General features: G+C 45.8%; 2 protein-coding genes across 2 annotated transcripts; one reads left to right on the top strand and one right to left on the bottom strand.

The window, feature by feature from the left end:
- The first annotated feature begins 891 nt into the window (after positions 1–891).
- LOC144209938 (uncharacterized) lies at positions 892–6,671 on the top strand. The gene is made up of 10 exons (XM_077736509.1): positions 892–1,142; positions 1,597–1,911; positions 2,101–2,364; positions 2,462–2,587; positions 2,673–3,004; positions 4,069–4,150; positions 5,063–5,377; positions 5,567–5,830; positions 5,928–6,053; positions 6,139–6,671. Exons 1-10 carry the CDS (start codon positions 1,088–1,090, stop codon positions 6,399–6,401), a joined length of 2,142 nt encoding a protein of 713 aa, XP_077592635.1. The 5' UTR covers positions 892–1,087; the 3' UTR covers positions 6,402–6,671.
- A 215-nt stretch (positions 6,672–6,886) lies between these two features.
- LOC144209278 (uncharacterized) lies at positions 6,887–11,070 on the bottom strand. Its single transcript, XM_077735493.1, has 8 exons — positions 10,991–11,070; positions 9,777–10,064; positions 8,858–9,708; positions 8,622–8,781; positions 8,332–8,510; positions 8,151–8,243; positions 7,956–8,081; positions 6,887–7,585 (listed from the first exon to the last, which is right to left on the bottom strand). Exons 1-8 carry the CDS (start codon positions 11,065–11,067, stop codon positions 7,182–7,184), a joined length of 2,178 nt encoding a protein of 725 aa, XP_077591619.1. The 5' UTR covers positions 11,068–11,070; the 3' UTR covers positions 6,887–7,181.
- Between the last annotated feature and the right edge of the window lie 166 nt (positions 11,071–11,236).

Genomic DNA, 11,236 nt, shown 5'->3' with positions numbered 1-11,236 from the left:
TATCTCAAGTATGTTAAGGAGTGTTTAAGTGGGCGGAGTCTGGGGATGTTTTCGAAGGAAACGCTCATACGTAGTCTCGCTTATTTTTTTTTAATTCCCCAGACCAAAAACAAAATCAAGGTTGCGTCAATCGAATGAGTTGAAAAGAGAAAATGAGAGAAAATCAGACCCTTAAAACCAGTTTGTCTTGTTTATTCCAGGCATCAAAAGACACATAAAAGTTGTCCTTCCAGTTTATTCCAGGCACAAAAAAAAGTGACGTTCTTAAATTCCCGAAAATAGCAACAAAGTTGAAATTTTAATGCTTCAGGTGTGCGTGATTTTCTTAATCTTAATCAAAATGCATTCTAGACTTTGAAACTTGATTTTGAACTCAATAAATACTATGTTTAACCACAAGAGGCCAGTATTTCGACCATAGCTTGCTTTCAGCACTCTTTCCATCAAAATCTATGTCAATAATTGAAAGACAACACATTTAATTGTGATCTTGAAGATGTTATGCTACGTAAAAAATAAAAAAAAATATATAAAAACAACAACAATGTCTATCAATGAAATCCGACAAAAAGAAGGACAATCATCACATATAACTTCTAATGGATCACTTTTTATTTTCTGGTTAGTTTTTCCTTGTCTATCAGTGTAATAGTATTGTACATGTATTCAGTAGAATAAAATAAAAAACATGACGAGTGACAAAGTTGTGCTTCATGATGATATTTGTAGTGCTGTCAATCATAAACCAATGCTATCTCAAGTGAGTAGCAAGGAGTGTTTTTAGTGGGCGGAGTCTGGGGATGGTTACAGCTGTTTGTTAAGTTTGTCTACTCAGTTTGTCTGTTACGATCGCGTCACGTAGTATTAATAATTAGCCAAAGCTGATAATAATCGTGACATCATACCAGGAGGACCAATCCAGCCACTCCTGACATTGTCGGGTGAAGGTCATTGGACAACATAGAATGCTATGTCACGTGAGTAGCAAGGAGTGTTTTTAGTGGACGGAGTCTGGGGATGGTTACAGCTGTTTGTCAAGTTTGTTTACTCAGTTTGACAGGTGAAGGTGATTGGACAACATAGGATCATGTTAGCGGTGGCTTCGCTGCTGGTCGTCTTATTATTGCAAATGGTGGTCGCAGGTAAGAAGGAATTTGGCTTTTCTTTCTTCATTGGCCCAAATTCAATTCTTTGTCATTTCTGTATTTCTTACTGTTCAACGTTATTCTTTATAATATAAAGAATAACGTTGTGACTTTAAAACTTGTGACGTCAGATGAGAGACGGGGACCAATCAACCAATCAATGATTGATGCTATTTTGGGACCTGAAAAAGTCAAAGTGAAACCTAAACTCAAATACATCTTTATATCAATCCATTTCAAGTCAGATTCATTTTTTTATCCCTTGTAAATAAATCCATAAATTCCATTTGACTCTTGGGTGTATTCTACAAAAGCTGTTTTTAATTGTCACTCTGAAAATAGGATGACATTACAAAAAGACTCTTTTCTTATTGAATTGCAGTTTTTTTTCCAAATATCATATGTAGTCCATAAGAGTACTCAAAAGATGATTTACGTCCATGTTTTGCAGACGTTTGTTGCCGTTGGAACTCGAGCTGCCTCTTTGAGGCAAGCTTCCCCGTAGGAGAGGAGGTGGTGGTGCTCCACTGGCGACACATGTCAGCGGGTCAAGTCTACGTTCACTCCTTCTACGAAAACGCCGAACAACTGGACCTCCAGAACCAACGCTTCCGGGGGAGAACCTCGCTCTTCAAGGAAAAACTCAAAGAGGGGAACACATCTTTACTACTGAGGAACGTTGTCATCGATGATAGCGGGACGTACCAGTGCTACGTGAGAACCGACAGCGGAACCAACCGGTCTACAATCCAAGTCCAGGTTGAAGGTAGACCTGGTCTGGGCCCACGTTGGCAGGAAAACGACCTTAAAGCTGTTGTTTCTACTCCAATCAAACGCAAAAATGTGCTCTAAATGACTCGCTATAATGAGCCTCGTAGCAGTCGCATCATCGTCGTCAAGGGTCTCGCCTCTTGAAGACCTTTCAAATTGTTTTTGTGTTATGTTTGCCTTGAAGCTCCAGTCACGGCGATCCAGATCCGACAAGTTGAAGGCAACCGACTGCTTTGCAGCTCGGAGGGAATCTTCCCTCGACCCCAAATCCGCTGGTTCTTCGGGCCCACTTTGGTGCAAACTCCGGACAGCAACTCCAACGTCCTCCAGCAGGGAGAGACAAAACTTTTCAGCGTCAATAGCCGGCTCCGCCTGATGGGCGACGGCGAATACGTCTGCGAAGTCAGCACCTCCAACAGCAGTCGAAGAACTACGTGGAGTAAAACACGTGAGAGCATCTCAAGTGGGCTAGTTGATGTATCTGGAAGAAAACCACAAGAATCTACTAGGGAGTCCTAACCGGGGTTTTTGATCTGCGTTTGCAGGGGATACCAAAGTGTGGGACATTGTTTTAGGGATGCTGGGAGCGCTGCTATCCATATGTGTGGTGGGCATCATCTATTACATCGCGACGGATCGGTGTTGCCGCCGTGAACTGAAGACACATGAAGGTGAGGGGTGTTCTCAAAGAACCGTTGATGGTGGGACGCCAATGCAAAAGACTGAAAAATCAATTGTCTTTGAACGGTTGTCCAGGGACAACGGATGAGGAACAAGCGGAAAAGGTTCCTCTGGGAAAAAAGGCGACGTCACCGGAGGTGAGTTGTCCAGAGATCACGGAGGTTCTAGAAATGGCAGTCGACGTGGACAGCCCAACGGGACGCTACCGGGCCTCAAACAATGGACAAGTCGTTACCTGTTGGAAAGAGATCCAGCTTCGCTATCAGAACCTGGTGGGAAAGTGCTTGCCAGTCAATCACAAAGTGGGATGCGGGAAAAAAACAATCGCAAATCCTGCAATGGCCATTTCCATCACGCCAACTTGCGCCAAGACAAAGTGGAATGCGAACCGCCCAGCTGGGAGGACTTGAAAATGGCTGCAGTGGATCCAGATTCCCTTTTTAAAATGACATTATTTGGACTTGTTGTTAAAACTATCATGTTTTTGAAAGAAAACGCTCATACGCAGTCTCGATTATTTTTAAGTCAAGGTTGCGTCAATCGAATGAGTTGAAAAGAGAAAATGAAAGAAAATCAGACCCGTAAAACCAGTTTGTCTTGTTTATTCCAGGCATCAAAAGACACATAAAAGTTGTCCTTCCAGTTTATTCCAGGCACAAAAAAGTGACGTTCTTAAATTCCCGAAAATAGCAACAAAGTTGAAATTTAAATGCTTCAGGTGTGCGTGATTTTCTTAATCTCAATCAAAATGCATTCTAGACTTTGAAACTTGATTTTGAACTCAATAAATACTATGTTTAACCACAAGAGGCCGGTATTCCGACCATAGCTTGCTTTCAGCACTCTTTCCATCAAAATCTATGTCAATAATTGAAAGACAATACATTTAATTGTGAACTTGAAGATGTTATGCTACGTAAAAAATAAAAATAAAAAATATGTAAAAACAACAACAATGTCTATCAATGAAATCCGACAAAAAGAAGGACAATCATCACATATAACTTCTAATGGATCACTTTTTATTTTCTGGTTAGTTTTTCCTTGTCTATCAGTGTAATAGTATTGTACATGTATTCAGTAGAATAAAATAAAACACATGACGAGTGACAAAGTTGTGCTTCATGATGATATTTGTAGTGCTGTCAATCATAAACCAATGCTATCTCAAGTGAGTAGCAAGGAGTGTTTTTAGTGGGCGGAGTCTGGGGATGGTTACAGCTGTTTGTTAAGTTTGTCTACTCAGTTTGTCTGTTACGATCGCGTCACGTAGTATTAATAATTAGCCAAAGCTGATAATAATCGTGACATCATACCAGGAGGGGCAATCCAGCCACTCCTGACATTGTCGGGTGAAGGTCATTGGACAACATAGAATGCTATGTCACGGGAGTAGCAAGGAGTGTTTTTAGTGGACGGAGTCTGGGGATGGTTACAGCTGGTTGTCAAGTTTGTCTACTCAGTTTAACAGGTGAAGGTGATTGGACAACATAGGATCATGTTAGCGGTGGCTTCGCTGCTGGACGTCTTATTATTGCAAATGGTGGTCGCAGGTAAGAAGGAATTTGGCTTTTCTTTCTTCATTGGCCCAAATTCAATTCTTTGTCATTTCTATATTTCTTACTGTTCAACGTTATTCTTTATAATATAAAGAATAACGTTGTGACTTTAAAACTTGTGACGTCAGATGAGTAACGGGCATACCTGTCAACTGGTACGTTCTCGCCGTAATTGGTACAACTGAAAGCCCATTTTTATATTGGTACGCTGTACACATGAAAATGGTACGCTAAACGGTGATTTTGAGAAAAAAAAATAAATTAAGGCACTTTCTAGCCATTTTTCACCATCCGCCATTGTTTCTTCCCGGAAACGCATGTCTGCCAAGTGATATATGTACCGGCGCCTCTGATTGGCTAAAAAAAAAAGATCATGATAAACATTTCGTTTTGTAACACTTTCACCATGTGATTTCCGTTTCCTGTTCCCTTGTTTATGTTTACTTTCATTTGATCAGCTGTTTCTGGTCTGTTTACAAGTCAAGAATGTTCGTGATTTTTTACAAAAAAGTAAAGTGGTAAGATTTTCCATGTATTTATACATATATGTAAGGGCGAAAACAAAATTTGGTAAGATCACAAATGGTTCGAGGTTGACAGGTATGAACGGGGACAACGATTGATGCTATTTTGGGACCTGAAAAAGTAAAAGTGAAACCTAAAATCAAATACATCTTTACATTAATCAATTTCAAGTCAGATTCTTTTTTTTATCCCTTGTAAATAAATCCATAAATTTCATTTGACTCTTGGGTGTATTCTACAAAAGCTGTTTTTAATTGTCACTCTGAAAATAGGATGACATTGCAAAAAGACTCTTTCCTTATTCAAATGCAGTTTATTTACCAAATATCATATGTAGTCCATAAGAGTACTCAAAAGATGATTTACGTCCATGTTTTGCAGACGTTTGGTGCCGTTGGAACTCGAGCTGCCTCTTTGAGGCAAGCTTCCCCGTAGGAGAGGAGGTGGTGGTGCTCCACTGGCGACACATGTCAGCGGGTCAAGTCTACGTTCACTCCTTCTTAGAAAACGCTGACCAACTGGACCTCCAGAACCAACGCGTCCAAGGAAGAACCTTTCTGTTTAAGGAAAAACTTAAAGAGGGGAAAGCGTCTTTGTTACTGAGGAACGTTGTCATCGATGATAGCGGGACGTACCAGTGCTACGTGAGAACCGACAGCAGAACCACCCTGTCTACAATCCAAGTCCACGTTGAAGGTAGACCTGGTCTGGGCCCACGTTGGCAGGAAAACGACCTTAATGCTATTGTTTCTGCTCCAATCAAACGCAAAAATGTGCTCTAAATGACTCGCTATAATGAGCCTCGTAGCAGTCGCATCATCGTCGTCAAGGGTCTCGCCTCTTGAAGACCTTTCAAATTGTTTTTGTGTTATGTTTGCCTTGAAGCTCCAGTCACGGCGATCCAGATCCGACAAGTTGAAGGCAACCGACTGCTTTGCAGCTCGGAGGGAATCTTCCCTCGACCCCAAATCCGCTGGTTCTTCGGGCCCGCTTTGGTGCAAACTCCGGACAGCAACTCCAACGTCCTCCAGCAGGCAGAGACAAAACTTTTCAGCGTCAATAGCTGGCTCCCCCTGATGGGCGACGGCGAATACGTCTGCGAAGTCAGCACCTCCAAAAGCAGTCGAAGAACTACGTGGAGTAAAACATGTGAGAGCATCTCAATCGAGCTAGTTGATGTATCTGGAAGAAATCCATAAGAATCTACTAGTGAGTCCTAACTGGGGTTTTTGATCTGCGTTTGCAGGGGATACCAAAGTGTGGGACATTGTTTTAGGGATGCTGGGAGCGCTGCTATCCATATGTGTGGTGGGCATCACCTATTACATCGCGAAGGATTGGTGTTGCCGCCGTGAACTGAAGACACATGAAGGTGAGGGGTGTTCTCAAAGAACCGTTGATGGTGGGACGCCAATGCAAAAGACTGAAAAATCAATTGTCTTTGAACGGTTGTCCAGGGACAACGGATGAGGAACAAGCGGAAAAGGTTCCTCTGGGAAAAAAGGCGACGTCACCGGAGGTGAGTTGTCCAGAGATCACGGAGGTTCTAGAAATGGCAGTCGACGTGGACAGCCCAACGGGACGCTACCCGGCCTCAAACAATGGACAAGTCGTTACCTGTCGGAAAGAGGTCCAGCTTCGCTATCAGAACCTGGTGGGAAAGTGCTTGCCAGTCAATCACAAAGGGCCATCTACATGTTTTTTCAGCAGAAAGTTGTAAGGAAGTTTAAATTCAAATGTTTCAGTTGTGCATGCTTTTTAGTCAAATTGCCATCGTGATTTTGGAACTTGTGAAAGATAAGATGATATATTCTCTTAGTAATTTCTTGTTCGTATTCAGAAAGCACTGTTGTCATTCGTGACTTTGGTTCTCAAATCTCTGCAGTCAAAGACACTCATCGCACTTTTATGTAAATACTCTAGTTAGCCAGTATTTTTGCCAAAGCTTGCTTTCTGCACTCTTTCCATTAAAAACGGTCAATAATTGAAAGACATGTTTAATTGTGGACTAGAAAATATTATGCTGCGTAGAATATATATATAAAAAAGATAGTTAAAAAAAAACACAACTATGTTCATCCATGAAATCGAACAAAAAAAGGCCAACCATCACATTTACTTCTATTGGATGACTTTTTTATTTTCTGGTTAGTTTTTCTTTTCTATTTATCAGAGAATTAATATCTCTACACGTCTACGTAATTTCTACACGTATTGAGCAAAATAAAATAAAAACATGAAGTGTGGGCAAAGGGGTAGGAGTACAAGAACGCCACGTTTAAAAAGAGCCACGCCGTCATTCAACCAAAAAGCGTCCGAGCACACGGGAAAAGACCGTTGGGCGTCGTTAGGATTTGGGCGTCCTAGTATGCTTTTTTGTTTGTTTGTCCTCGCTAGTACGACGCTAAGGAAGTAAAAAGTAGTCAGTCGTTAGAAGTGAGACAAACAAATGAGTAGAGCTTCTTTTTTGTTTTTGTTTTTTTATGCCCATGAAAGCGCCTCACTGCGGCGGCGGTGGGGGCGGGGCACTCTGTTCCGTGTTGTCCACGGTGCGGATGATGACGATCTGCTCCAGACTTTGCGCCGGCGAGGACGGCGGCCTCAGCTGCTCCACCAGCGCGTGCAGCGTTTCCGAGTTGATGGTGGACACGGCGTCCGCCTCGTAGGCTCCCGCGTCGCCTCGGTCCACGGGGGTGTGGCTCGGCTCCACTTTCAACTCCTGCAGCGTGTCGCTCAGGGTGGCGGCGGCCGAGGCCGAAGCTCCGCCCCCTTCGCCGTCGGCCCGGGGCTCGGCCGGTTGCGGCTCGGAAGGCTCGGCTTCGGGGATCGAACTCAGGCTTTTGCCGTCTTTGCTCAGCTTGCTCTGCACGAAGGCTACCGGGTGACTGGACGCCAGCATCACCACTGCCAAGAAAAGGCGGTCATCGAAAAGCATAATCTCGACCAAAAACACCCTCAAGGGCATTTATCCAAATTTACGTTACGCTACCAATAAACAAAGTCCCATTTAAATCTGTTCAAAAATGACTTTTGGGCTAGTTTGATACAAGTTAGAAATTCAGCTTTGTCGCCCTCTTCTGGTACTACACTGCAAGTACTTACTGTACTGTTCAGTGACATGACTGAATATTTTAAGCTTGTTAAATATGCCAGCAAATGGATTTACGTAGACTTGGCGTTAAGACTAAACTATAACAAAGGTAGAAAGATATATCTAGCAAATTTGAAGTATAATTAAATATATTTATAGATGAGATAAGTGGGGTTAGCTCACCGGCGCGCGCTCTTTCTTTGTGTTGTCGAACTTCTTCGGCGTGCGCCTTCTCCTGGTGTTTGATCATGTTTTTCACGCTGGCGAAGCGATTCCCGCAAAGCAGGCACTGGACGCCGTTGGTTCCGTCTGCGGGGCCAAAAAAATGAAATACATCAACAAAAAATAAATGGACGCCCGTCCGTCCGACTGACTCACCCGGATGAAGTCGGCGCATGTGCTTCTTCAATTCGGACGACGTGACAAAGCTGCTCTCGCACTGCGGCTGGCTGCACTTGTACGGCGTTTCGCCTGGAAGGCCAAAAGGGGTTTGGGGGGGGGGGGGGCAATCAGAGGAAGGGGCGGTCCCCGTTTCAAGCGTTTGGACGCCACGGCTTACCCGTGTGCTTGCGGGCGTGAGCGATGAGCGAAGACGAGACGGAGAAGGACATGCCGCAGAGGTCGCACTGGTACGGCTTCTCGCCCGTGTGCCGCCGCTTGTGATAGGTCAGCGTGCTGGACTGGGCGAAGGCCTGGCCGCACACGTCGCAAACGTACGGCTTCTCGCCGCTGTGGAGTCTAGAGGGAAACGGGGGCGAAAAAAAATAAGTTTATATCCTATCAAATGAGTGAGGAACATTACTGTTAGCTTCGCGCTAACACGTATTGGGAGAGCCATTATCGCGCTACCTGACGTGGATCTTGTAATTGGAAGAGGTGGCGAATTTGAAGCCGCAGCGCTCGCACGTGTACGGCTTCTCCTCGCCGTGGTGCATGCGCCGGTGCGCCACCAGCTGGCACTTTTGCGCAAAACACTTTTCGCAGTCGGTGCAGCTGAACGGCTTCTCTCCTGCCGGCAAAGAAGACAGGGGGCGGGTCCCGGGTCAGAACGGCGCGTGGGAAACGCCCGTGGGTGAGGCTCTTACCCGTGTGCGTGCGCAGGTGGGTCTTGAGCTGCGTGGCCTGCCTGAAGGTCTTGGAGCAGAAGATGCAGACGAAGGGTTTGAGGCCGGCATGGATTTGCTCGTGGCGCCGCAGGCTGGCCGCGTCCTTGAACACGCGGTTGCACTCGATGCAGGAGCGCGAGTTGTCCTCGCCGTCCTTCTCCCCGCCCTCCTCCGCCTCCTCGCCGCTCAAGTCGTCCTCGTCGTCCTCGGCTTTGCTCCTGCCCCGCCCCCTGCCCCGCCCCCTCCTCCGGCCCCGCCCACGCCCGGCGAAGCGGAGACGCTTGGCGGGCGGTTCGTCCCGCGAGGGGCTCCAGTCGGCCGACGTGTCGCCGACGTCCCTGGCGCTGGCGTCGGAATCCTCGTGGGGGTCATCTTCCGTCTTGATGGCGCCGGGCCTCCCGCCTCGGCCCCCCCGGCCCCTGCCCCGACCTCGCCGACGACCACGACCCCTGGCCGCGTGGACCGCCGGGATGGCGGTCTCTCCCGCCGAGTTCCCGGGCTCGGGGGGGTCGCAGGTCGGGACGGTCGAGTCCAAGTCTGGGGTCTGGCTCTCGGGGTCCTCCGGATTTTTTTCCGCCCCGTCCCGCTTTTCCTGATCTCCGGGGTCCTCGTACTCCCACACGTCCGACGTCGGGACGATGGACAGCGGGACGGGGGAATGATTGCCGGGGGGTGAGTCGGGGCTAGGCGAGGAGACGGCCGCCTCCTTCTCCAACTCGGACTGGGATGCCTCGCCCACTTCGGAAAAGTGCGAAATGTCTTCCAGGTACTTGGTGGCGTCCGACATGCCCAGGTAAATGGCGGCTCGGCGGACGGCGGCTTGTCTGGTGCTGAAAACAACAAGGACATGCCACTTGTTCTCTCAGGTCGCACCACCACGACGACAAAAGATTTGTACCTGCTCAGGTTCATCTGTCCCGTGTAGATGAATTCCAGAAGCTTCTCCAAGGCGTAGCGGCTGACTTTGTCCGGGTCCAAAGTGGTGACGTCCTGGCCCTTCTCGGCCTGCGAGGAGAAGTACTTGCTGAACGCCGCCAGGATGTTGCGGTGCGCCCGGAACTCCACGTCTCGCACCATGATGGTGACGTCGCACAGGAAGTCCATTTCCCGCTGCTGATGCAAACGTTGAAGGAGGAGCTTGCCGTGGTTGGCGCCGTGAGACATTCTTACGATCTGCAAAACGTCCCTGAAGAAATGTTCAAAACACTTTTTAGGGGTTTGGTCCTCACTACTAAAAGTCCATCGTTTATTGCTGTCAATGGCAGTGCGTTAAAATATTATTTTTGAATAGGCATTTTACTGTAAAGACCACCATATCTGTGACCAAAACATAAACAAGAGTGCAAGACATGGCCAAGATAACAGTAAGACCAGGAAGTACGATTTATTAAGTAGAATGTTAGCAACAATCATATTTTTGACCCCGTTTATTATGTAAATTCACATTAATGAAGCTGAAGTTCTGGTTCTTGACTGCAAGTCCAAGCCCGAAGCAAGACAAAGACCGGTCTTAATGTTATAGGTTATACGTAAGTATGAAAAAATGTCCCTTTTTATTTTTAAATAAAGGTTTGTTTATTTTTTTTTCCTGTTATAAAAGTACACTTGTCATTTACGTACACCGTACTACACGTGAACGGTGTTTTGGTCGGGAGTTGACAGCTTATAAGGAGTTTTTGAAAATAAAAGCTAGCGCTTGCTTCCTGAGTAGGCCTCAGACCCAAGCTAATGCTAATAGCCGTGTCGTTGCTCGCTTTTAAAAAAGGAAGTTTTCAATGTAGGGCATTGTGTTGACTTCTTATAATAAAACGTCTCCATTTCTCAAGTTCTGAGGAAGTTCTACTGCTCGACGGTCTTGTCGGGCGGCTAAAGTCCAGACGCGGAGGCTAAGCCAGCTCAGACGACAGCAAAAGGCGCGGATAACATTGTGCTCTTATTGCGAAGGATTCACCGATTGTGCCGGCGGTGTCGTGATAAGTTGGTCTAAAATGGATCAAACGATCCATTCGGGGAAAAATGGTGAAATTTCACATCGTTTCTTTGGAGTTGTACAACTTGCGAGTTGTATTTTCAATAAAAAGAAAGGAAATAAAAGCAGTAAAGTAGCTGTACCTTGTAGTATTCGTGATGCTCGGCCGTAATCTCGGGATTGTAAAATATCTCGCGAGACTGGGTTGGCCGTGGAGCATAGTCCAGTTGATGACAAAACAAGTCATGTTCATTTTTAATTGTATTGTCATAATTCTTTTATTATTTTACCAAACTAACGAATTCTAAATTAAAGACGTTTTTTTCCTTCAGGAATGTAAAAATATAAAGTTACTGTGTTGTTGTTTTTTAATCCTTATGTACTGTAGC

Source organism: Stigmatopora nigra, chromosome 16 (assembly GCF_051989575.1).
Source record: "Stigmatopora nigra isolate UIUO_SnigA chromosome 16, RoL_Snig_1.1, whole genome shotgun sequence".
Lineage (NCBI taxonomy): Eukaryota > Metazoa > Chordata > Actinopteri > Syngnathiformes > Syngnathidae > Stigmatopora > Stigmatopora nigra.
The sequence above is the reverse complement of the archived record's forward strand: the minus strand, read 5'-3'. Positions and strand labels throughout refer to the sequence as shown.